Source organism: Bos grunniens, chromosome 6 (assembly GCF_055505025.1).
Source record: "Bos grunniens cultivar Pamir isolate PY7600 chromosome 6, Bosgru_T2T1.0, whole genome shotgun sequence".
Taxonomy (NCBI): domain Eukaryota; kingdom Metazoa; phylum Chordata; class Mammalia; order Artiodactyla; family Bovidae; genus Bos; species Bos grunniens.
In genome coordinates, this window is record NC_141170.1 from 33,770,496 (window position 1) to 33,793,814 (window position 23,319).

Consider the following 23,319-nt stretch of genomic DNA (forward strand, 5'->3'; position numbering starts at 1 on the left):
CCAAAACATCAATATCATGAAATACAAACACTAAGGAAACACTTCAGATTAAAGGAGACTAAAAGATACGCGATACAGCACATGATCTGAAACTTAACTGGAAAAACTAGTGAAATCTAAATAAGGTCTGCAGATTTGATAGTACTACCGTTAAGTAAAAGAGAATTCTACTTTTTAGAAAATACATACATAAGTATTTAGGACTCGTCTGCAACAGACAAAAGATGGAGTGTGAATGAATTAGAAAGACAAATATGGTAAAAAATGTTAACATGTGAAATGTGGTTGAAAAGCAAAATCTTCATACTATCCCTACAGCTATCCTGTTGTCTGAAATAACATCGAAGCAGGTTAAAAGAAGAAAATTAGTGATGCTGGTTTGGACTATAAAAAGTGTAACTTGTCCAAAGAAACCATTGACTGTAACTGATACTTTCAATGATCATGAAAACTTACAACTCAGTTTCATCATCCCACCCTCCTTCATACCGCCCCCATCCTGTCTAATAGGACAAAAAAATTCTTAGAAATATATGCAATTATGTATTTACTACTTTAAACTGATTTTTCCCCCCAAACAAAGCACTAAAGCTAATGGTCAATGTTTTAAACACTAAGCATACAAGCATCAAAAATATCTTTCCAAATTTAAGGTGCCATAACAAGAGATATAAAATCATAAAAACTGATGACACAGGACAACTGTACCCATGGCTCTAGCCAAAAAGCAAAGCCCACTCAAAGTATAACAAGGTTTATTAACCTGAGGTCTTTGAACAGGTTAGATATAACTCAAATTTCCCCAAAAAGGGACAGAAATCAGGTACTGAAGAGAACTAAAGCAGATAATGTAGGTAAATAAGAGGAAAAGCAAGGTGACACAGGATACACAGAACAAATCTTCTGTACCTGGAGCCACAGTTGCTACTTAGAACACTGAAAATTACATATGCCTGAAATAGAATAGTAACTGATTTCCTTGAACCATAAAAATGCTTACCTGTACTTTACTATTTTTCTTAAATGAATATATACTATATGGACTGCTTCCTTTTTTTTTTTTTTAATGTTACTGAAAATCAAGATATGTAAACCAAAATGGTTTCTCTCATCCTTTGGGTTCATGTTTTCACTGAAGAAAATCCCCTTGAAACCTGAACAGTGCAAACACAATTTTTGGATACTATATCATAAATAAAGAATAAAAACATATAATTTGATTTTTAGACATCCATGTTTTTCAGATATTAAGCCATCTTTGGGTCAAAGTTCTCTAGTCAGTAAAAAAGTGGGTCCAACAAATCCTGAAAGATAAGACATCTGTAGAACCAAAACAAAACAAACAAAAAAAAAAAAACTATGACATGACAGCAAATAAGACAATCAATACAGTGCTACCTAAATCTTTGCAAATTGCTAGTTCTTGATTAGAAATATCCACCCAAAAGCTTGGACAGTCACATGAAATTATATACTTTTATACATGCTAAATCTAACACAGAAAGAAATACTGTGAAGCTGATTATATCAACCTAAATTTCAGACATGCCTAAATCATGGTTTACCTACAAAAAGGGTACTACTCTCTTTAAAAACTTCAATAAATAATTTTATTAGACAAATCCAAAGATTAGTTGCAGTTTTAGAAAGTATCTACAAATTTTTAAAATACTAATCAATACTTGCTTTTCTAACATTTTATCACTTTCATACATATCATACATGACACACATAAACTATATTTTAGACTGCTTTGCAGATAAAGAAATAGAAGCTCAGAAGTTCAAGTTACGCAAATTCACTTGTCTAGAGTCCAGGCTTTCTAAATATATGGTTAAATTACATGTAAACAATAGAAGTACCTTTAAACAAAGTGTAAGAAAACAAAAACCCAAAACATCACTGAAAGGTTGGGTGCACTAGTAATTAATTTCAAATTAGTGCATCAGAAAGCCTTGCATCCTAAACATTGCAGCATCTTAAATTTACTTTAAGTTCAACCACAATATCCTCATTTGATGTCTACAAATTTTTACCCATTTTATACTCTATGACAACAAAAATGTAACTGGTTTTAATCACAAAACTGGCAAACTAAGACCTGCAAGACAAAATTCAGCCCACAGCCTATTTTTGACTGACAAGAATGGTTTCAACATTTTTAAGGTTGTGTTTTTAAAAAAGAAAAGAATATATGACAAAGATCTTATGAGGCCTACAGAGCCTAAAATATTTTCTGACTCCCTGATATAAAAGATTGTATTTGTTACTTTTCTCCACCACTGAAATCTTTTATTTGCTGAAATATGATACAGACGAGATTTGTGTTTGGAAGGAAGAAAATCCAGGTCATCATTTAAGAGCTAGGTATCTTTGGGGAAGTCCCAATTTGAGCTCCAGTTTCTTCACCTCTGATAAGAGGCAATTAGAATAAAAAGATCACTGTTTGGGGTGGGAGCGGCAGGGGGGGGGGGCAGGTATTTGACCCTCCTGAACCTTGTATTAATAATGACTAGGGTACATGATATACAAAATACAGTCCTGAATATAAAACAAAATCCTCTTTTCTCAATAACACAAATACATAAATATTCTGACTACTGCAGTAAATTTAACATGCTATCCCAAAACTTGGTGACTTAAAACAATAGTCATTTATTATTACTGCTTATGGTTCTGAGGCTCAACTAAAGTCTCGCATGTGGCTGCAGTTAAAGGCTGGCTAAAACCATCTGAAGGCTTGTTTATTCACACTGGCTGGGTAGATTCAAAACAGCTGGGGCTCCTAGGCCATGCTTTTCAATGGCACCCTCTACCATGACAGCTTCAGCATAGGTCAACCTCTTTCATGGTGGTTTAGAGCTCTAAAGATACATTAATACAGCCCAAAAGAAAAAGGGCTGTCTACTCAGGTTCAAAGAGAGGAGCCAGGGACTCCAACTACTGTGGAAGAAATGTTCCAAATACTTGGAAGGTGTTATCCAAACTATCACCACTTGCTTAGTTTTGCTTATTTAATTATAAATGTTAAGATGTATTCTTAAAATAATAAGAGTATTGGGTTATAAAGCTAACTGCTTCCTATGACCATTCACTGGCTAGAAAATGTACACTTTGTGTTTTAATTCATGTTTTTAATTTAAAATGAATTAGCTATAAAGGATTATTTTAGTAATCTCAGAAGTTACCACTATGAAAGATTAACCTACCCCTGGTACATCCTTTTGGGGAAGAAGAGAGAAAGTAGCATCCACTGGTTCTCCAGTGTGACTTCTTTTATGCTTTAAATCACTCATTTTATCCTGAAATTTAACATTATTCTGCACAGTGATATGCACATGTTCAATTTCATCACAGTAGTTTGACAGCAGCACCATAAGAATATTAGCAATAAAATGAACAAAGGTTAGCAGATGCCTGGTTAAGAATTCTATATAAAATATAACTCAAATGCAGCATTTCCTAACAGGATTTTTAGATGAATTTATTTATTTAAAGATCTATTTATTTTTATTTTTTGGCTGTGGTGAGTCTTCAGTGCACAAGAGCTACTCTTTTGTGGTGCTTGAGTTTCTCACTGTGGTGGCTTCTCATTGCACAGGCTCTAGAATTTGGGCTCAGGAGTGGTGGCGCATGGGCTTCTCATTGCGGTAGCGTCTCTTGTTGCGGACCAGAAGCCCTAGAGCGTGAGGGCTTCAGCGGCTGCAACACATGGGCTCAGCAGTTGAGACTCCTGGGCTCTAGAGCACAGGCTCAACAGTTACGGCTCATGGGCTTAGCTGCTCTGTGGCATGTGGGATCTTCCCCAACCAAGGATTGAACCTGAGTCCCTTGCACTGCAAGGTGGATTCTTAACCACCGGACCACAAAGGAAGCCCCTCAAATGCAGTATTTAAAGTGCTTTATTTATTTTTTGAGAAATCTATATAGAGTCTTTAAAAAAAAAAAAAAACCCGTTTAAAGTCCCAACAAAAAATGAATTTTTCACAATGTGTCGATGCAACAAAATAACTCAAATGAAACACAAACAGTATTCCCATTTATAGTTAAAGTTCAAATCCATTCAAAGTTATACACTAAGAGCCTGTAGAATTTAGCTCTTGGATGCTTTGTCTTTGAAAGCTCCAAGGGTTTAAAGTAAGAACATATATTCTACATTTTAAAAAAAGACTATTTGATCACTGCTGCTGCTGCTAAGTCGCTTCAGTCGTGTCTGACTCTGTGCGACCCCATAGACGGCAGCCCACCAGGCGCCCTCATCCCTGGGATTCTCCAGGCAAGAACACTGGAGTGGGTGGCCATTTCCCTAGGGTCCCAGGTTTTTACCTGAAAACTACCAGTTGGAGCAGTCCTGACAGTCTTTGGTAAAGACACACACAAGGTAATTTATGTCAAAGTTGTGCATGAGACAATCTAGCTTTATGTTTTTTACATCAGGGTATTTACCAGTATTTCCTGAACATAGACCATACTTATCCCTCTATTCTCTATTACCTCAATACTTGCCATTCCTGCTGCTAGATCGCTTCAGTCGTGTCTGACTCTGGGCGACCCCATAGATGGCAGCCAACCAGGCTCCCCCGTCCCTGGGATTCTCCAGGCAAGAGTACTGGAGGGGGTTGCCATTTCCTTCTCCAATACATGAAAGTGAAAAGTGAAGGTGAAGTCGCTCAGTCGTGTCCAACTCTTAGCGACCCCATGGACTGCAGCCTACCAGGCTCCTCCATCCATGGGATTTTCCAGGCAAGAGTGCTGGAGTGGGGTGCCATTGCCTTCTCCGTACTTGCCATTACCTATTGTATTAAATAGGGGTTCACTGGTGGCTCAGATGGTAAAGAATCTGCCAGCAATATGGAAGACCTGGGTTCGACCCGAGTTGAGAAGATCCCCTGGAGGAAGGCATGGCAATCCACTCCAGTATTCTTGCCTGGACAATCCCCGTGGACAGAGGAGCCTGGTGGGCTACAGTCCATGGGGTCGCAAAGAGTCAGACACAACTGAGCGACTAAGACACACACAGTTCAGTTCAGTCGCTCAGTCGTGTCCGACTCTCTGCAACCCCCATGGACTGCAGCACGCCAGGCCTCCCTGTCCATTACCAACTCCCGGAGTTTACTCAAACTCCTGTCCGTTGAGTTGGTGATGCCACCCAACCATCTCATTCTCTGTTGTCCCCTTCTCCTCCTGCCTTCAATCTTTCCTAGCATCAGGGTCTTTTCAAATGAGTCAGTTCCTTGCATCAGGTGGCCAAAATATTGGAGTTTCAGCTTCAGCATCAGTCCTTCCAATGAACATGCAGGACTGATTTCCTTTAGGATGGACTGGTTGGATCTCCTTGCAGTCCAAAGGACTCTTAAGAGTCTTCTCCAACACCACAGTTCAAAAGCATCAATTCGTCACCGCTCAGCTTTCTTTATAGTCCAACTCTCACATCCATACATGACTACTGAAAAAGTCATAGCTTTGTCCGTACTGACCCTTGTCAGTAATGTCTCTGCTTTTTAATATGCTGTGTAAGCTGGTCATAGCTTTCTTCCAAAGAGCAAGCGTCTTTTAATTTCATGGCGGCAATCACCATCTGCAGTGATTTCAGAGCCCAAGAAAATAAAGTCAGCCTCTGTTTCCACTGTTTCTCCATCTATTTGCCACACACACACATCTATTTTTAAAGCATTTTATCTGCCTGACCCTAGAATGCATATGCCCATAACTCTTAAACAACACTGATATTAAGTAACTACCAAAAAATTTATGGTTCAATTCAAGACACTGAGGTAACAGGAACACCAAACATATATACTTTTACTACACAGGATACCTTGTGAAAGAGTAGGAATGCTACAGGGGACAAGCCTACTCAACTCCAGTGGATTCACTGTCTTAAGAGAAATGCCAAGTACCCTATCAGATCTTATAAATTTTCAAGAGGATTTCTAAATTCAGATTTTTACTTGAATTGTCTGACTTTCAAATACTCCTTGATTTAAAACAAAACAAAGCAGGCTGCTGCTAGCTTGATTCCTTTATGGAAATACAATCATCTGTGAACGTTTTGCATTCGCAATATATGATGCTCATACATGGACTTCATTATCATCACTGGTTAAACAAGCATAATCTTATGTTACCATCACAAACTATTAACAAACTGAGTTTTGGGATAAATATACAGATCCACAATACAGGAAACAAAACAAAGAAAGAAAAAAATCACTGTTTTTAGAGAACCTGTTCAAAACTGTGTTAGTCAACAAAGCTTGTCTTCTGTAGATGGGAGTATTTGTTTGGATAAGATAAACACAGGAACTTTAAAATCTAACTGGCTTTCAAAGTAGTTTCTAACCTTTAGAAGGTTATGTATGAAACAAGTATTCCAAAAAGAAGCCCAATAAATTCAAGTACTGTGAATAAAATCTCACAGTTCTGAATCCAAATTTAGTACTCTTTCCACTGTGCCAGAATTACACCTCAACCTTGAAACTCCTGGCCTGAAAGGCCACAATCCTTAACTCCAGGGATACCAGTGTTGAAAATAATATTTATCTGAGAAATGGTTCGCTTTTTGTTTGTTTTTTGGACTCTGGAAGCTTCTGGATCAGGAGATACAGAGTACTGTTTATTTCAGGATCCAGGTTCAGACTAAGACCTTAAGTATTTAAAGGGAGGAAAAACAGACAAAAAAAAAAAACTGAGCAGTTAAATATATTGTGCATTTTGTGTCTAACATAGGGCACCAATACATTACAGTTGTTATTTTAATTCAGTTAATATAGTGGGGTTTGGCGATGGAGCAACATTTCCTGGAGCCTCCCATTCTGTTTTGTTTTAGATTAGACCAGTCTCTCAGTTATTTTTTTGTCATTCAAATTGTCATTCTTCTAAAAGAAGAGACTTGGATTTCCCGTCCCATCCAAACTTCCTGCCTCTCAAAAAACAAACAACTGAAGTCTACGGAGAGCATGTGTAGCTTTCTGTCCTACTTCTATTATGGATAAAACAAATATATTGGAATATCAAACATACTCTACGCTTTATAAAGCCCTAAAGTGAACGAACACTATCTAGCCCTAAAGACTTACTAGAGTGAGGACATGTGTTTGTGTGTGTGTGTGTTACCAAATGCACATATTTGTATGTATTTGCATGAACGTGTGTTATGTATAAACTGAGAAACTCTTAACTTTGGACATCAATAGCAAATATCACATAAATAGTTTTTAATGAAGTCCAACTTTGAACTAACGATTTACAATTTTCTAAATCATTTATTCAAGGTACTGAGACAATTACTGTACACCAGCAATCGGGTAAACAAGACAGACATATTCCTGGCCCTCATGGAGCTTCCAGTTGGGTAACACGCAAAAAACATGTTACTTTTTAAAGTGGTACCTAATTATCCACATTTTAGATATATTAAACTTGTGTAACTGTTCTCCAGAAAGAACTTTATAAGAACTGAAATAAAATGCAAAGATGTTTATACAGAAAAACGGCAAATAACATTCGATAATACCACCAACATTTCAACATCTTCCAAATCTCCATTTTGGATAATCACCACAGGAATTAAGCAGGCAATTTCTCCAATTACAGGCTTGAGCTTTCAAGTACAGGTATTACATAAGCATTCATACAAGGTAATGTCTGCTTATTATATAGCTAATGTGCAAAGCCCAATAATACAAGGGGTTTATGACCAAAGTTTAACTGTTTTGTTATTTACAGCAAATTTTTGCAACTTAAACTCATTTCTTATCAAGATCTTACACCACTTACAGAATCTTTAAAGAAAGGCCTAAGGTGTGTGGGCATGTCTAAGATTCTTACAGGGCTTATCTTTATAATTTCTTAACGTTTCATTCAAGACATCTGCTGTTCATTTTTCCTTGTTCACTGTGAAAATAAAGTCAAGTATTAATTCTAATTCTAGCTATTTTCCAGCTGTTTGACAAATATCAAGAAAGTAAGACACCCTAGGCCTCAATTTCCTTATTTGCAAAGTAGGCTATTCTAGAAATCTTCCCATTTCAAAATTATATAAGCAACTCCAGTAGGTATGTATCTGCTAGCTTTGCCAGTAAACTATAGACAATCTTAAACTATAAGATAAGCACTTTTATCATAAATTTTGAAATAAGCTGAATTATGAAAATTAAGTTTTTAAAAACTACACAAATGTGAGGCCTTTCAAAAGCTGGACAATTTATCCTAAGTATTGCTCTTAGGTAGCATTACTACTTCCCAGTAAGTGACAAAGTTCATGTAGACATTTTCACCTCTAAATCCATTTCTAAAGCAAAAAATTCAATATAGCACCTCTTTTTCCTCCTGTACAACTGTGTCTACTCCATAACTGACTTACAACTATGTTCATCTTGAGACAATGAACTCTTGAAAGTACCGAGCTTTACTCATTTTTCATCTAGCTCATCTCTCATACCTCAACCACCATCCCACACACACAGCTCATAGATAACACTCTTGAAACAATCGTTGACTGAGTTAATTCTTACTGATTAAAATCATCTATTTAATACTACTATACTTCTAATTAAAAGCAGTTTGTTTTATTTACTAACATCATGCAATCTTATGATCACATTCCTTCTGGATTTCTCAAAAGGAGGGGAGAGGATTTTTAGAGCTCGTTAAGGAAGGAAAATTAAACTACTAAAACCTAATCAATCCCATGATTGCATTCCTTCTGGATTGCTCAAAAGCAGGGGAGAGGATTTTTAGGACTCCTTTAAGGAAGGAAAATTCAACTACTAAACCCAGTCACCATCTCCTGCTTAAACCAGGAGCAGTTATCTTAAACATATTCCCACCCAGTCCAACTCTCAAGGTTGTCCCTTTCCCTAGAACAGTTCACTGATTTTTCCAGTTCATTGACTCTTTCTTCTTTTAAGGAGCAAAATTAGAGATCACAAATCTAATGGAACTTGACTCTGCAGTCCATTTAACAAATTGCTCCCCTCACCACACAAAAGGGTAGATTCGAGAAATAAAGGGCAACAGCTGGCCATATATGTATATATTTTTTAATAATCAGCTATATCCTTCCCAAAACTATTATAGTAATCTTTGGGTTGTAAAAAAAACCTTAACGCACCATCCAATCTAGACCACTCTTCAAACTTGTATTGAGTCTGGATCTACATCTAGGCCCCGGAAGGCCAGTATTTCAAAAGACCTGATATTTCATTCTGGCAACATCAGTTCCTCCCAGATTTCAAAGCAACTGTATCCCTCCGACTCTATAAATTACATTTGTTCCTAGTTACCCTCCAGTAACTACGCAAAACGTGTGTCTTTCAGAATAGCGGCCAAGATTTTTTCTACCAGGCCTGAACCACATAATCCTCTTTTCAAACATTACCTTTCCCAAAATAAGTAAATATGTAACCAAATAGGCCATTCCTGCCACTGCCTACTTAACAGGAACAGAAATTACTTGTCGACATTTCCCCGGACTAATCATCTATCTATACCACGTCTTAAACATCCACTAGACTACCAGCTTTAATCGTGGCATTAAGGGTTTTCGAAATTCAGCCTAAGAGAAAAGACTTCCAAAAATACGCATTACCTCCGCATAATACTACCAGGAAATAAACCCAAGGGCCTGCAACTCAAGAAAGGCCTTCTCTCAGCCGCGCCCAGGACGGATAAACGTTACGTGAAGAAGGAAATTAGGATCAAAGAAAAAATCCAAGGCTAGATGAAGTGTTGGGTCATGTGGAGACCGAGGACGAAAGGGCAGGCCTGGTCTTTGCCAGTGAGTTCGAGTGTCTCCATGGAGAGACCGGCTCCGCGCGGAGCAAGCTAACCTCCTCAACCCCCAACTCACAATGACGACCACGGTTCGGGCGACCACTCCAGAGCCCCGACTCCGCCCGTCACCTTTCTCCGCACTAACCTTTCTCCTCTCGGCTGTCGGCCGCCATTGCTCCCCTCTTGTTTCCGATGCTGCTGCTACCGCCGCCGCGGCTTCGAGGCGACTCGCGCGGGTGCCGCAGGCGCGGCAGCAAAACAGGCGCGTCCGTCAGTCCGTCCGCTGGGCTGCGCGCTCGGCACCGTGGCCTCTACACTTACCCTTCCCGATTCACCCTTTCTCCCCGCTTCTTCCCTTTCTCTTTTCCCCTTCCCTCCTTTCACTCTAGCCACCCGCAGCTTAGGCCCAGCCTTCCCGTTGGGGCTTAGAGACGGGAGGAGGGGAAAGGCGGGGGTTGGGGGGAGGGAAACAGATGGCGACGGCGGGCGGCGCTAAAATGGAGCCTGCTTCCTGCGTGAAACAATCCAGCTCCCGAAGTGCCCTGCGCTGTTTACGCTACGTTCCTCCCTGGGAACGTCACAGTGCGGAGAGGGGCGAAGAGGCGGGACGGACGAGGGAACGTGACGTAACGTCCGCACGTCGTGCCGCCCCCCTGCACCCCGGAAGTCTCTGGAGTGAGTTTCATTTCTAGGGATCGAGTATTCCAAGTTACATGCTATCTTGCGTACTCCCAGGTTTCTGTTTTCTCACCTGAAGCGCCTATTAAAGTACCTTCCAGCCTCAAGACAGAGATGCTTCCTGTCTCTCCGCAGGACACCTGATTCAGTTCTGAAAATTGAAGGCTTATTTAGGACAAGTCTGGGCCAGCCCCTGTGCGGCCACCACTTTCTACACTAAGTACAAGATGTACTTTCTGATTTGGTGCTGAAGGCTTACCGAAAGGCAGCGCAGGATGCGATCAGCTCAGTTGTAACAAAAGCCTGCTAGTTGTGTTTTTTACTGGGGAAAGGAATTGTATTGTATTTTAAAATAGCTTTGTAAAGTCACGTAAATTTGATTTAAACATGTATCGAGCTCCTAGGGTACACAGTTGAGTTAAATAGACTTGAGAAATTAAAACTACGAAAGTGACCAAAAATCATTTTACATGATAGAGTAAGATCTTTGAGGACACTTGCCTAAAGTTCATTGTCAAAGGGATGAAAATGTAATTTTGCTTCACTGTTCCATAACTGAGTTTACAAGGGAAAGAAAATTTGAACGCAAAAAAAAAAAAAAGTAACATTGTTAAGATATAAAATCAAACTAATAACAAATTCAAAGAAAGGCAGGATCTATGCTCCCTTGTTCTTTGACCTTGATTGGTTTCTCTCTTCAAGGAGTTTATATTCTACTGAGGAAGACAAAGCATAAGTAAAAAATTAAAAATCATGATGAATTCTATGAAAGAAAAAGCTAATATGGCAAGGCAGGGGGCTTAGGTGAAGGCTTTTTATATAAAGTCCTAAGGAGATGAAGTTGAGACTGATACCCAGTAAAAGGTGGAGATAAGGGTCTTCCAGGCAGAGACCAGCACACCCAAAGGCTCTGATCAGGAAGGAGGCCTTGGTGTGGTCAAGGATCCACAAAGAACTTCACTGAGCTACCACCCAGATAGTGAGAGAGCAAGTGGCTGAGATAATGTTTGAGAAACAGGCCACATCTTTAGGAGTAAGGGCCTAATCAGGACCCAACCAAAAACAAAAGCAGCTCAGTATCTACAGAGAGACATAAATTCAGGGGTGAGCCCACTGGAGGCAGATGGAAAACACCTCTGGCTTTCCACAGATCCACACCTATAAAATGTGAAAATAAGCCAACACAAGTTCAAGATGAGCAGCACACCTAGGAGGAAAACAGCAAAATCTTAAACATCTCTGAAACATTTTCCACAATGTTTACTATTAAATCAGACCAGGGCCAGGTCCTATAGAACACGTTGCAAACTGGTGCCTGCTAACCTAAGACATCTTGAACCATCAGTGTTTCTGTGCTTTTATTGAAGCTTAATTCCTTTAATTGGGGCAGGCACTTTCCAGTAAGACTTCCTCCACCATCCCTCTCAACTGCCTTACCTTTGTCCAGTGTTACTGACTGAAGTATGTATCTATGAAGTGTGTGGATTCAGAAAAAAAAAAAAAATGGTAGTTGGATTCTGTTGCTCTGGGAAGGTTATGTAGAGTGAAGAGTAAAGGAAACTCAGTACAGAGTCTTAGAGAATATCAATAAAGGGAATATACAATATGAACCTAGAACATTTTGTCATATTAGAAAGGAGTAATAAGAGAATGCTGCTGCTGCTGCTGCTGCTAAATCACTTCAGTCGTGTCCGACTCTGTGCGACCCCATAGACCGCAGCCCACCAGGCTCCACTGTCCCTGGGACTCTCCAGGCAAGAACACTGGAGTGGGTTGCCATTTCCTTCTCCAATGCATGAAAGTGAAAAGTGAAAGTGAAGTCCCTCAGTCTTGTCCTACTCTTAGCGACCCCGTGGACTGCAGCCTACCAGGCTCCTCCATCCATGGGATTTTCCAGGCAGGAGTACTGGAGTGGGGTGGCATTGCCTTCTCTGAAGAGAGAGAATGCTAGGGCCCTATCAAACTATGAGGCATTTTGAGCAGCTGTAAAGATAAAATTGCAGTGGACTGAAATATACCAAATATGTTTAAATCCTTGAATTCATCATAGTTCAAAAAAATCTCTCAGTCCCCTTTGGGTTATGCTAGGGAACCAGTTCATTATTTTGAAAAATGGTAAACAAGAGAAGTAATCATTTAACCTGTCTTTCAAATTAGAACTGTATCTCATGGTTACCAGGCAAGTAGTTGATGAAAGAAAGTTTCTCTTTAGGGAGGTATTCAAGCTAATATGTGTCCAGGGCAAAGCAATGTTATAAGTTAGGATGTCATCATTTTATAACCATGAATGAGATAAACAGATCAAGACAGTAGTTATTAATGGTTGCTAATTTGTATAACAGACTAAAACCAAGGTCCAGAATGAGCCACAAGAGGAAACAAAATGTGGAAGTTGAGTCTTTCATATTAGAAAAGATTAAAAAACATAAATATGCAACCTACAGAAGTTCAAGGTGATTAGCCTTCATATGACAGCAGCCTTAATCTGACCTCAATTTCCTAAGCCAGAACTACCCAGCTAAATGGTTCTGAAATTCCTGACCCACAGAAATGACAAAAGATAATAAAGGTTGTTCTTGAAACCACTAAACTTGAGGGTATGTTGTTACATGGCACTTAGAGAAGTAATATAAAATGCCATATGTTAAAGTCAATTGTATTTCTAAATATAGCAACACACAATTGGAAAATAAAATTTAAAAACATTTACAATAGCATTAAAAATATAAGATACTTAGGAATACTGAAAACTATAAAACAGTGTAGACAGAAAATTAGAGAAGACCTAAATAAATGAAAAGATACTCATCATGCATTGAAGGACTCACTATTGATGTCAACCCTCCCTGAATTGATCTGTAAATTCAAAGCAATCTCATTCAAAATCCCAGTGGAGTTTCTTAAAAGAAATTGACAAGGTGAAATTAAATTTGTAGGGAAGTGAAAAGGACTTAGAAGAGTCAAAATAATTTAGGAAAACAAGAACAATTTGGAGAATTAGCACTACCTGACTTCAACACTTATCATAAAACTATAGTAACACAGTGTGGTAAAGTAAGACAGATAGACTAATAGATCAGTTTGGTTCCAAATAGGAAAAGGAGTACGTCAAGGCTGTATATTGTCAAGTTACTTATTTAACTTATATGCAGAGTACATCATGAGAAATGCTGGGCTGGAAGAAGCACAAGCTGGAAACAAGATTGCCGGGAGAAATATCAATAACCTCAGATATGCAGATGACACCACCCTTATGGCAGAAAGTGAAGAGGAACTCAAAAGCCTCTTGATGAAGGTGAAAGAGGAGAGTGAAAAAGTTGGCTTAAAGCTCAACATTCAGAAAACGAAGATCATGGCATCTGGTCCCATCACTTCATGGGAAATAGATGGGGAAACAGTGGAAACACTGTCAGACTTTATTTTTGGGGGCTCCAAAATCACTGCAGATGGTGACTGCAGCCATGAAATTAAAAGACCCTTACTCCTTAGAAGGAAAGTTATGACCAATGTAGATAGCATATTCAAAAGCAGAGACATTACTTTGCCAACAAAGGTCCGTCTAGTCAAGGCTATGGTTTTTCCAGTGGTCATGTATGGATGTGAGAGTTGGACTGTGAAGAAAGCTGAGTGCCGAAGAATTGATGCTTTTGAACTGTGGTGTTGGAGAAGACTCTTGAGAGTCCCTTGGACTGCAAGGAGATCCAACCAGTCCATTCTAAAGGATATCAGCCCTGTGTGTTCTTTGGAAGGAATGATGCTAAAGCTGAAACTCCAATACTTTGGCCACCTCATGCAAAGAATTGACTCATTGGAAAAGACTCTGATGCTGGGAGGGATTGGGGGCAGGAGGAGAAGGGGACGACAGAGGATGAGATGGCTGGATGGCATCACTGATTCGATGGACGTGAGTTTGAGTGAACTCCAGGAATTGGTGATGGACAGGGAGGCCTGGCGTGCTGCGATTCATAGGGTTGCAAAGAGTCGGACATAACTGAGCGACTGAACTGAACTGAACTGAAAGTATGATATGATCATACCTAGGCATGGAATATAGAATTAAATGTCTAGATAATTTGTGTTATATTCATACACAGTTACATAATACAGCATTAAAAATGAACAAGAGCTACATTTAAAACATGGCTGAATTTCAAAAACATAATGTTAAGTGAAACAGGAGCTTTCAGATCGCTATTGTAATATTGTTTAAATGTAAAAAACACATAAAAGTAATGTATTATTTTATACAGAAATAATGTATGAAAAATACAAAATTATGGCACGTGAGGAAGGAATAGAACTGAGAAGGGGTATAAGGAGGATTTAATGCTCATCAGATATGCTTTATTTAAAGACAAGAAAGAACTGAAATACATGTCAAAGCAATGACATTAACACATGCTACATTAAGTATTATTAATTATTAATACATTAATATGAGGGTTACGTTACTGTCTTCAGTGTCTTTGAAATATTTCATTTTTAAAAATTACATATGAAGAATTTTAGGCAAATTTCTAAATTGAACTTATCATTGAACAGATCATGCAATTGTGTTTAAAATAGTTGCTCAAGGCAGTAGTAAAGAAGTCGAGCATTCCACTGTCATTGTTTCGAGGCCTTTTCCACTAGAGGCCTTGTTTCTGCTCATTCTGAAGAGTTTGATGCAGACGAGAACATTTCCTATTTCTAAGCAAGTGCATGTAGGTGAGAGGAGAGCAGGAGATAGGAGTCTGTGTCTTTTACTAAAATGCTTATCTGGACTTCCAGATGCATAAAGCCTAGCGTGCCTTCACCCTCCACCCTCTTTTCTATTTACTGCCAGCCTGCGTGCCTCTGTAAAGTACTATGTGAGCCAATCTAATAGGACCTGATTTGATGCTCCTGCCTCTGTATTTTCCCATCTTCACCTATGCCTGGTAAGCATGATGTATCTTTATAAAATAATAACATCAAAAAGTTTAGTATAACTGAGACTTCCCTGGTGGTCCACTAGTTAAGAATCCTCCTTGCAGTGCAGGGGACCTGGGTTCTATCCCTGGTTAGGGAACTAGATCCCACATGATGAGGAGCAACTAAACCCAGTGAGCCACAACTACTGAACCTGTACGCCTCATCGAAAGATCTCTCGTGATGCAATAAAAACCTGACACAGCTAAATACAAATATATACATCTATTTAAAAAGGGACTTCCCTGGTGGCTGAGATGGTTCGATCCCTGGGTTGGGAAGATCCCCTGGAGAAGGGAATGGATACCCACTCCAGTATTCTAGCCTAGAGAATTTCATGGGCAGAGGAGCCTGGTGGGCTAAATAGTCCATGAGGCAGCAAAAAGTCAGACACAACTGAGTTACTAACACACATACATACACACATATTTTAAAAAAGAAGTTTAATAAAATAAGAGAATACAATATTAGGAGAGCTACAACAGCTTTAAGATGACTAAGTTCTAGGATCTAATGTACAGCATGGTGACTATAGTTCATAGTATTTTACACATGCTTGTGATTTTCTTAGAGAGTAGATCTTAAGTATTCTCACCACACCAAAGGGGAAAAAAAGTTACTATAACTATGTGAACGGATAGAGATGCATATTAACTTGATTGCAGGAATCATTTCATAGTATACATGTATGTGTGTGTGCTAAGTTGCTTCAGTCATGTCCAGCTATGACTGAAGTAGCCCATCAGACCCCTCTGTCCATGGGATTCTCCAAGTAAGAATATTGGAGAGGGTTGCCATGCCCTCCTCCAGGGACTTTTCCTGACCCAGAATTAAACCTGGGTCTCCTGCATTGCAGGCAGATTCTTTACCATCTCAGCCACCAGGGAATGTAACCCTATAAAGGAAAACTATGTATTTATTTGTATATTGGGCTTCCCAGGTGGCGCTAGTGGTAAAGAATCCACCTGCTAATGCAGGAGACATAAGAAATACTGGTTCAATTCCTGGGTAGGGAAGATTCCCTGGGGAAGGAAATGGTACCCAACTCCAGTATTCCTGCCTGGAGAATCCCATGAACAGATGAGACTGGCAGGCTATGGTTCATGGGGTCCCAAAGAGTTGAACATGACTGAGCATCTGAGCACAAACATTTATATATTCCTTTTTTTTTCTTTTTTAAATATCACCCAGCCTGTCTCAGGTAATCACTGTCTACCCTGTAGTCCCATGACACTTGCTGTTCTCATTGTGGTCACTTGTGAACATGGCTATGCAAACTGCTATCTAGCTATCCAAACTCATAGTCATCTCTTAGCAGTAACAACCTTAAAACCGCCATTTTATTTTTTGAACCAACTATACTTCCATTTATTTTCAATTTTTGGGCTTCCTTGCTAGCTCAGAAGGTAAAGAGTCTGCCTGCAGTGCAGGAGACCTGGGTTTGATTCTGGGGTTGGGAAGATCCCCTGAAGAAGGAAATGGCAACCCACTCCAATATTCTTGCCTGGAAAATCCCATGGACAGAGGATTCTGGCAGGCTATAGTCCATAAGTTCACATAGAGTCGGACATGACTGAGCAACTTCACTTTATACTTCAATTAAAAAAATAATTTAAAAAACTGTAAAAGCATCAATTGTATTATCAATTGTGTTACAGTTAGTTTGAAAGAACTTGTCTTCTAGTACAATAGAAGGAGGTAATAAAGGGTTTTGATTCCTTTAATTGGTGGTGAGCTGGTAGATATTTAACAACCAGCTCTCCAGAAGGGAAAACTATCTTTAAAATGTTTGCCAATTTCTATGGTATAGATAATTCCATGGTGACCTATTTCAAGCTACCAAAGTAAGACCATATCATGAACAAAGTGATATGTTCAGTTGAAAAGTGTGCAGTAACACAATTGCGTAGTATTTCCACAACACAGATGCAATACATGAAAGTATAAATAAGCCCAAGAACAGAGACGGCACTAACTTTAGGTTGAAAGAATTAAAGTGGTGAGTTTTGAAATTTATTACTTTTGTTTTTAAAATAATCTATTTACAACTTGTTTGTTCAGTATTGATAAATTGTGTCCAACTCTTTGTGACCCCATGGACTGCAGCATGCCAGGCAGCTTCCCTTTCACTGTCTCCTGGAGTTTGCTCAAACTCAAGTTCATTGAGTCGGTGATGCCATCCAACCATCTCATCCTCTAGCAGCCCTTGTCCTCCTGCCCTCCATCTTTCCCAGCATCAGGGTCTTTGCCATTGAGTCAGTTTGTCACATCAGGTAGCCAAAGTACTGGAGCTTCAGCATCAGTCCTTCAAATGAATATTTAGGGTTGATTTCCTTTAGGATTGACTTGTTTGATCTCCTTGTTGAGAAGGGACTCTCAAGAGTCTTCTCCAGCACAATTCGAAAGCATCAATTCTTTGGCACTCAGCCTTCTTTATGGTCCAACTCTCACATCTATACGTGACTACTGGAAAAACATAGCTTTGACTATACAGACCTTTGGCGGCCAAGTGATGTCTCTGCTTTTTAATATGTTGTCTAGGTTTGTCATAGCTTTTCTTCCAAGGAGTAAGTATGTTTAATTTCATGGCAGGAAGTCACCTTCCACAGTGATTTTGGAGCCTGAGAAAATAAAATCTGTCTTTGCTTCTCCTTTTTTCCACTTCTATTGCCATGAAGCGATGGGACCTGAGGCCCTAATCTTAGCTTTTTGAACGTTGAGTTTTAAGCCAGCTTTTTCACTCTCCTCTTTGACCCTCATCAGGAGGCTCTTCAGTTCCTTTCACTTTCTGCCATGAGAGTGGTATTGTCTGCATATCTGAGGTTGTTGATATTTCTCCCAGCAATCTTGATTCCAGGTTATGATTCATCCAGCCTGGCATTTCGCATGATGTTCTCTGCATAAAGTTAAACATGGTGATAATATACAGTCTTGAAGGACTCCATATATAATCTAATTTTAAATAATCCCTTTAACAACCAGCTTGCAAAATTTCTGAAAATCTCACAATTGGCTCTTGTATAGGGCTTCCCAGGTGGCTCAGTGGTAAAGAATATGCCTGCCAATGCAGGGGATGCAGATTCAATCCCTGGGTCAGGAAGATTCCCTGGAGTGGGAAATGGCAACCCATTCTAGTTTTCTTGCCTGGAAAACTCTATGGATAGAGGAACCTGGCAGGCTACAGTCCATAGGGTTGCAAAGAGTTGGGCATGACTGAGTGAGCACACGCACATAAGTCATTATAAGCCAATTCTAACAAACCACTGCTTTCACATATACAACTCCCAGTGGCTATCTCTGTATAATGTCATGGTCGCTCCTGGCCACAGGTGATGCGAGTAAAGCAGGATTTAGGAGTGAATTAAGACCGAGGGTCATTTTCTTTGTGTGACTGAGCTATAATTAACACTTGAATATTTGATCTAATCACCATAACATGGACTGAGTAGCAGGTAAGATTGATCTTCTAATAAGGAAGGAATGCAAAGGGGAAGCAGAAAAGGAAAATACCCATCGTGGTTGTCTTACAGCATTCTAGTTTTCAGCTGCAATTCTTTCTGAGACTTGGCTGCATTTTATCCTTGCATTTGGACAGATAATCTTACCTTTGTGAAATTAATTAAACAAGGAAGCCATTATATTTAGATGGCTCTAACACCATAGGGGCTGATGTAAGCAAACCAAATCCTGAACCTATAAATGTCTCAAGGTTACGAAATCAAACCACTAAGTGCAACCCATCACAAATAACCATCTAGGCCTTAAGCTATAGCGGTCAAATATTTTCCTTTCTTTGCTTCTGTGCTTTCTTATATAAAGTCTTTCCCCTGACTCTTTTCAGCCAAGTGCTCCTAACTACTTGCAGTTTGAATCTATTTTTTGCTCAAATAAACTAAGGATTTTTAATTTGCCTCAGTTTCTCTTTTTACATTGGTGACAATGCAAAAGAGTACAGCCATTGGAAGGCAGTTTGGCTATTTCCTACAAAATTAAACATACTCTTACTATCAGTTCAGTTCAGTCGCTCAGTCGTGTCCGACTCTTTGCGACCCCATGAATCACAGCACTCCAGGCCTCCCTGTCCATCACCAACTCCCGGAGTTCACTCAGACTCATGGCCATCGAATCAGCGATGCCATCCAGCCATCTCATCCTCTGTCGTCCCCTTCTCCTCCTGCCCCCAATCCCTCCCAGCATCAGAGTCTTTTTCAATGAGTCAATTCTTCGCATGAGGTGGCCAAAGTATTGGAGTTTCAGCTTTAGCATCATTCCTTCCAAAGAAATCCCAGGGCTGATCTCCTTCAGAATGGACTGGTTGGATCTCCTTGCAGTCCAAGGGACTCTCAAGAGTCTTCTCCAACACCTCAGTTCAAAAGCATCAATTCTTCGGCACTCAGCCTTCTTCACAGTCCAACTCTCATATCCATACATGACCACAGGAAAAACCATAGCCTTGACTAGACAGACCTTTGTTGGCAGAGTAATGTCTCTGCTTTTGAATATGCTATCTAGGTTGGTCATAACTTTCCTTCTAAGGAGTAAGGGTCTTTTAATTTCATGGCTGCAGTCACCATCTGCAGTGATTTTGGAGCCCCCAAAAATAAAGTCTGACACTGTTTCCACTGTTTCCCCATCTATTTCCCATGAAGTGATGGGACCAGATGCCATGATCTTTGTTTTCTGAATGTTGAGCTTTACCCAACTTTTTCACTCTCCACTTTCACTTTCATCAAGAGGCTTTTGAGTTCCTCTTCACTTTCTGCCATAAGGGTGGTGTCATCTGCATATCTGAGGTTATTGAGATTTCTCCCGGCAATCTTGATTCCAGCTTGTGTTTCTTCCAGTCCAGCATTTCTCATGATGTACTCTGCATATAAGTTAAATAAGCAGGGTGATAATATACAGCCTTGACGTACTCCTTTTCCTATTTGGAACCAGTCTGTTGTTCCATGTCCAGTTCTAACTGTTGCTTCCTGACCTGCATACAGATTTCTCAAGAGGCAGGTCAGGTGGTCTGGGATTCCCATCTCTTTCAGAATTTTCCACAGTTTATTGTGATCCACACAGTCAAAGGCTTTGGCATAGTCAATAAAGCAGAAATAGATGTTTTTCTGGAACTCTCTTGCTTTTTCCATGCTCCAGCAGATATTGGCAATTTGATCTCTGGTTCCTCGGCCTTTTCTAAAACCAGCTTGAACATCAGGAAGTTCACGGTTCACATATTGCTGAAGCCTGGCTTGCAGAATTTTGAGCATTACTTTACTAGCGTGTGAGATGAGTGCAATTGTGCGGCAGTTTGAGCATTCTTTGGCATTTGTCCAGCAATCATCCTTCTTGGTTTTTACCCAAAGGAGTTGACAGTTTATGCCCAAGGAAAAACCTGCACATGGATGTTTATAATAACTTTATTCATAATTGCCAAAATGTGAAAGCAAACAAGATATTCCTCAGTAAGTAAATGGATGAACAAACTATGGTACATCCAGACAATGGATATTATTAATCAGCACTGTAAAAAGATGAAGTATTATGCATGAAAAGATACAGAGGAATCTTAAATGCGTGTTAGTAAGTGAAAGAAGCTAATCTGAAAAGACTACCTACTGTACGGAAAAGAGAACCATGGAGACAGTAAAAGAATCATAAAAAGGTCAGTGGCTATCCGGGGTTGAAGGCAGGGAAAGAAGCTAATCTGAAAAGACTACCTACTGTACGGAAAAGAAAACTATGGAGACAGTAAAAAGATCAGTGGCTATCCGGGGTTGAAGGCAGGGAAACAATGACTAGGTGGATCAGAGAGGATTTTTAGGGCAGTGAAATTACTCTATCTGAAACTATAATGATGGATACATGTCATTATATTAACATATTTGTCCAAACCCAAAGCATGTACAACACTGAAGATGTGCTTAAGATAAACTATGGACTTTGAGTGATTATGATGCTTCAGTATAGATTCATCAATTATAACAATTACCACTCTGGTGGGGAATGTTAATAATGGGAAACACTATACATGTGGGTGGGCAAGGGTTAAACAGAAACCTCTATACCTTCCTCTCAATTTTGCTATGCACCTAAAACTACTCTAAAAAATAATATTGTCATCTTAGGGACTTCCCTGGTGGCCCAGCAGCTAAGACTCCATGCTGCCAAAGCAGGGGGCCCAGGTTTGACACCTGATTAGGGAAATGGATCCCACATGCTGCAACTAAGACCCAGTGCAGCCAAATAAATATTTAAAAAATAATAATAAAGTCAAGATAACTGGGACAGTTTTTAGTTGGGTAAGTTTGGACTAAAATTGTGCCAGCCTTTCTGAAACACCTTTCAGGTCAAATGTCCAGGAACATTTTAGAAATTCCATGGACTAACTAGAACAGGCCTACTGTTCTAGTTGTAGTGACTGCACAATAGTAGTGACTGCAGTCACTACTTTCGTAAATGTCTGAGCAGGATGGCAACACAAGCTGTGCTCCCGTAGCTCATTGCTTCCATCCAAACTGACTCGTTTGACCGGAACAACCAGTTTGCATGCCTGTGCAAGCAGAGAAAGGGGAAATAAAAAGGAATAGAATGAAAGGCATTTAAAAAGTAAGTAGTTACATTTATGCTTAAATTAATGCATTTGTTTTTCAAGGGCTACCATCTTTTGGAGAAAGAAAAACAAGACACAAAACAAATCCTGGAATATGTATAGGATTTCGGCAAGAAATCCTATCTTCCTATCTCCATTTTAAGCCTTAGTTTTATCCAAAACTTAAGTAGCCGAACCTACTTCCTCCCCTCCTTGCCCCTTCGGTTTTTTCCCACAAGTATTTATTGTACGTCTGTTACACAGCAAGTCCTGCCCAAGACATTGGTTTTTGTCCCAAAATACAGAGTCTGAACTTGACCCTCTTGATCTAGAGTTCTCAAAGTATACTGTGCATAGGATTCATAAGGAAGATTTATTGAAAATGTAGATTCCTGGCCTCGAACCCAGAAATCAGATTCGGGAGATTGTTATAAACCTGGGAACTTGAAACTTTAACAGGCATCTTGAGTGACTGATGGGAATAACATGATTGGATCGTTTTAAATATGATAAATCTATCAACTTCTCTATGCATCTATCTAGTAATTTGTTTTTCAATGGGCCTGAGTCTACAAATTTTTCTCTCTTTAAAAACTCTGGAATCAGGCTCTCTGTTATAATCCAGACTCTGCCACTTGGCTATTGATTAAATTAACCCCTTTCTGTTCTGTGTCCTAATGTTGAGGGTATGTGGGAATCAGAATACAGTATCTGCCTCAAAGAGTTACCTTGCAGATTTAGCAAGTAAAGCATATGTGGCCTTACAGAAGTAAGTACTTAAAAAATGGAAGTCCTTATTGTTGTTGTTCTTGTCGTTATTGATAGTAGTTTTACCACAGTTTTATTTTTTAGAGGGAAGAAGAGTAGGACATACTTCCCTGGTGGCTCAGACGGTAGAGAATCTGCCTGAAATGTTCGAGAACCAGGTTTGATTCCTGGTTTGGGAATATCCCCTGGAGAAGGAAATGGCAACCCACTCCTGTATTCTTGCCTGCAGAATCCCATGGACAGAGGAACTTGGTGGGCTACAGTCCATGGGGTCGCAGTGAGTTATAGACACAACTGAGTGACTCACACATCTAACGGTCACCTTGTTTAATTAATTTAACACAAGAGAACAAGCAGAAAAAACACCGATAAATTATTCAGAAAAAAATTAAACCTACCCTCCACATTCCTTCTCTCTCCTAAGAATTAGATGAGCAAAAACAACATGGAGGAGAGCAGTATTTCTACCATTTATGTGGATTTTAGCTAAATTTGTTTGAACGATACAGGACAGACAGATACCTAAAAACAAATGCTTTTGTTGGAAAGTGAGTGGTACAGCAACAGAA

At 39.5% G+C, this 23,319-nt stretch overlaps 1 protein-coding gene across 13 annotated transcripts in view; it reads right to left on the reverse strand.

Annotated features, from left to right (window-relative positions):
* YTHDC1 (YTH N6-methyladenosine RNA binding protein C1) overlaps positions 1 to 10,179 on the reverse strand; it is a 38,104-nt gene extending 27,925 nt beyond the window's left edge. For 8 of the 13 annotated variants that reach the window (XM_086405554.1, XM_086405553.1, XM_086405551.1 and 5 more), the window contains exon 1: positions 9,923 to 10,179. In XM_086405554.1, coding sequence (XP_086261680.1) covers positions 9,923 to 9,950 — 28 coding nt within the window. In that variant the 5' untranslated portion in view covers positions 9,951 to 10,179. Of the gene's footprint in view, positions 1 to 9,592; positions 9,860 to 9,922 lie in introns of those variants that run through there. The other 5 variants (XM_086405552.1, XM_086405550.1, XM_086405548.1 and 2 more) reach the window with 2 other exon arrangements.
* Between the last annotated feature and the right edge of the window lie 13,140 nt (positions 10,180 to 23,319).